Raw genomic sequence first — 3,746 nt, 5'->3', positions numbered from 1 at the left:
GAAATACACTTGCCATGAGTATAATTGAAGTGGACCTAAACAATCCATTATATGATACAAATAAACTGCTAAATTGAAAGATCGTTTAAAACCCATCATCCACAATGTTAGGCCAAGAAGGGTCAAGAAAAAATTAATAATGGTAAGCAACAGTACAGTTTCTTATTTGGCAGCAAATAAATATAGAACATGTGCAATACCTTCCTGGGTGCAAAATTGGAAGTAGAACTTAAAGTAAATTTTTGCAGGTTTGGAGAAATTATGTTTCCAGAGTCTCGCGAACCAAACCTATGAATCATAAGAAAATGTTACAGATGGGGTAAAACTGCGTTAATTTGAAGGATGGAGATCAGGGTTACGGTCTCATTTGGGCTACCATGTAAATATGCGCAGCAAGGGCATCCCTTATGCTCTCCGCAACCTCATCCCTCTCCTGAGCAACAAAAAACTCATTAGCAACAAGTTCCTGCTCATTGGGCATGGGTTCCCCGTAATTGATCAACAAATTATGCAGAAGACAGGCAGCATTGACAACGGAGGGCAGAAGTTCCACATCCTCCCAGCGCTGGCGCATGGTGAGGAGCTGCCATTGAGACTTCAGCATACCAAAAGCTCGGGAGATTGCGCTTCTGGCATACTCGTGCACCGAATTGTAAAGCTCTTGTCTTGGAGTAAGAAAGTGAAGGGTGTTATCTGCGAGATAGGGAGTAAGCAACCATGAATAGAGAGGGCAAAAACTGTCTCCAATAATGTACTGGGGCATAAGGACGCCGTTGATGAGCTCGGCAGGCCGGCCATGAAGGAGCTCCTGGGATTCCTCCACCCGTATATAGAGGTTAGAGTGTGGCAGGATATTGGGAGGGGTATTGGCGCCCTTCCAGCCCACTGATATATCAAGGAAGCGTCCGGAGGAGTCAACAAGCCCCTGCATTATGACCCCATAGCGCCCCTCCGGATCTCTGTACTCCTCAGCCGGGTGATCAGCCGGAGGGCTTTCCACCAGGAATCTGGTGTACCCAATGACTCCGCAGCAATTGGGCATTCCCATGGAAGCAAAACTGTCAATGATGGGCAACAGACCTTCCGGGGAGGAGGGCAATTCAGAAAGATGGTAGAGGCGATCGTTGAGCGCCTTACAGACCTCATCGAAGGCCTTGCAAGCACAGCTGGCGCCCATGCCGAACTTCTGCCCAACGGACTTGAAGGTGGCGCCGTGTGCCAGCCTATACAGCGCCATCCCAAGCTTGTAGTCCGCAGGGATTGGAAGCATTTCCCCTTGCTCTTCTCCTGTCTGATCAAGAGCGGGGCGCAGGGATTCGAGAAGAGCATGGAAGGTGGCCGCTGTCATGCGGAAGTTGTCCCTCCATTCTTTGTCCTCTGTTACGGACGATGTGAAGCGGTGGAACCAACAGGTGGAAATGTTGGTGCTGCTGCAACCCACTTTGTCTCCAATGTTTCGATCATGGGAAACTGCCTCGGCCAAAGAGAACATCATGTGGAGCTTGGTGAGGGCCAGTGTTGTTGCCTGCACAGAGGCCTCAAGTGCCATGGTCTGGCTTGGGAGAAGCAACATATCGTTATCTATCAGAAATTGCTGCACTATCACCACCACCGTAGCCACCACCGATAGCACCGCCGCTAGCTCTTCTCGCTTCAGTTTTGCCCTTCTATTTGGGGGTGCCATCATTAATACCTGATTTTCCACAACTAATTGTTCGTATCTTGTACTAATTAGAAGAATCAGCAATGCAAAACTTTCACAAATTCAGAAAAGGCTCTTGTCTTCACCAATTTTGAGGTGGATCAACAGATTTTCCATTGCATGCTTGTAAGCTACTAAGCAGTAAGCAGAGACATGGACATTGGGCTCTCCCTTGTAACTTCTAAAATGTATAAACAGAACGGCCTGCTGCTCTGGGCAGATACACAATAAAGAAGATAGATGGAATACAAGCCTTTTAATCGACTGACACAAAGGTCTTCAATGGAACAGTCAGACTTGGCTTCTTTTTTTCTTCTTCTGAAGGATTTGGATTTGATGGAAAGCATTAATATAAACCTCCTGCTTTTGTATATTTTTACTATGAAATTGTAGCTGAGTAGCTTCCTCTGATTCGATTGTATTTACTTTCGAAGAACGCCCCTTTTGATTGGAGGAGTCCTCAGCAGTCGACAACCCACAAAAGGTCTCAACTTACAGTCAAACTGCGCTGAAAATGAATCTGCTACATACCCATTGAAATATAAAACAGAGAAGTAATGCTAATAAGATCAATGGCTTTTCTCAAGGGTAGTGCATCATAGCATATTCAGACCGTACTGTTACTGTGAAATGAAAAGAAAAATGCTGTTTTGCTATTGGAGGCTAATCTATTCTCAACTTGGCACAGATTAGCAAGTGAATGCGCTTTCAGCTTTTGGAGATGGGTTCTGATTGTAAAAAACAGACAAAACATGAATTGTATGAAGGTGACTTCTTGTGTGATACTTCTGTTTCGGAACACAAGAGATTATGTGTGGAATTTATGAGATTTGGCCTAGATTGCAATGCTTCCTAATTAATGTACTGGGACAACCACGCAGATTGAAACAGAAGCATTAATGGTTGCAAAAAGCCTTGCTATGGAAATGTTAAGTTATGTGGAAAACAAGTGCATTAATAGATATAACACATACTGGGACATGCACACAGAGCTGGATACACCAGCATTAATTGGTGCAGGAAACTACGACGATCATGGAAACGTTTTGTATTATATGTTGGGGTGTATACTGTATAGCAATGCTTCATATGCAGTGAGAAAGGCAGGTAGATGGATACGCAGGCATTAATTGTTGGGAATTCTGAGACAAGTACATTGATGTGAATACCCTCAGCCTTGAATGAATGATATGTATGGTATCTCTCTGGACAGACAGAAGTGAAAACAATGGTCAAGCTTGAACAGAGAAAGATTGGTTGGACCGACACCAAACTGTCATATCCCAGAGTAATTTTTAGGTGGAGGGGATGAAAGAATTGTCTCATCTGAAGGACATTCAGATTTTTTATCAGGAGGGCAATTGAAGTTGAAAGCAAAAAGGCAGAAAGAGCCAGCTAGACTCCAACAGTCTATCATAATGTCCATATAAGCCTGCTCCTTTTCCTGTACTGGGTTCTGCAGAGAGAACTGTTCAAGCCCAGCTTTATAATTGTTATTGTTTTGATAAAGGAAAGGGAAAAAATAAACCAGCCAACTATCCAAACTGATAGCTTCCCCAGACCAATCAGAAAGCCTGAAACCAGATTTGTGTTTTTAACATTAGCTCCGACCACCTGCATTCTGCTATGACAAGTGAGCAGGAGTTGTACAGATGGGAAGTGATTGAGGAGGGTGGGTGTGCAGATCATGGCGTTCAGAGATTTCTTTGATTGCCTACATGTTGTGTGTTGTAACTCGTGATGTTGTTGTAGGCTTGGACTACCCTCAACATACCATGTGGTCGCCAAGAAACCCATTGGGAACTGATGGAAACTGAGAAATGCAGCTTGGAATCCAGGCGATCTTTCAAATTTTTTATTGTAAACTTGCTTCTCCAAAAAGAAAATTTGACATTCATGGACTGGCTGTTTTGGTCAAAGATGTCAGAAAGGAATCATGGTCATTGGTAATACTAATTTTGATATCTGCACAACCTTTGGCTGATAGCTTTAGACAAACAGGTTCAACTATCAAGACACCCGTTGCATGCCACGCACTACCACT

At 43.9% G+C, this 3,746-nt stretch overlaps 1 protein-coding gene across 1 annotated transcript; it reads right to left on the bottom strand.

Moving 5' to 3' along the window:
- Positions 1-291: 291 nt before the first annotated feature.
- On the bottom strand, positions 292-3,401 carry LOC131060462 (protein ANTAGONIST OF LIKE HETEROCHROMATIN PROTEIN 1). The gene has a single exon (XM_057993694.2). It carries the CDS (start codon positions 1,685-1,687, stop codon positions 356-358), a length of 1,332 nt encoding a protein of 443 aa, XP_057849677.1. The 5' UTR covers positions 1,688-3,401; the 3' UTR covers positions 292-355.
- Between the last annotated feature and the right edge of the window lie 345 nt (positions 3,402-3,746).

This window comes from Cryptomeria japonica, chromosome 5 (assembly GCF_030272615.1).
Source record: "Cryptomeria japonica chromosome 5, Sugi_1.0, whole genome shotgun sequence".
Lineage (NCBI taxonomy): Eukaryota > Viridiplantae > Streptophyta > Pinopsida > Cupressales > Cupressaceae > Cryptomeria > Cryptomeria japonica.
Note: the sequence above shows the minus strand (reverse complement) of the source record. Positions and strands in the feature narration are given on the sequence as shown.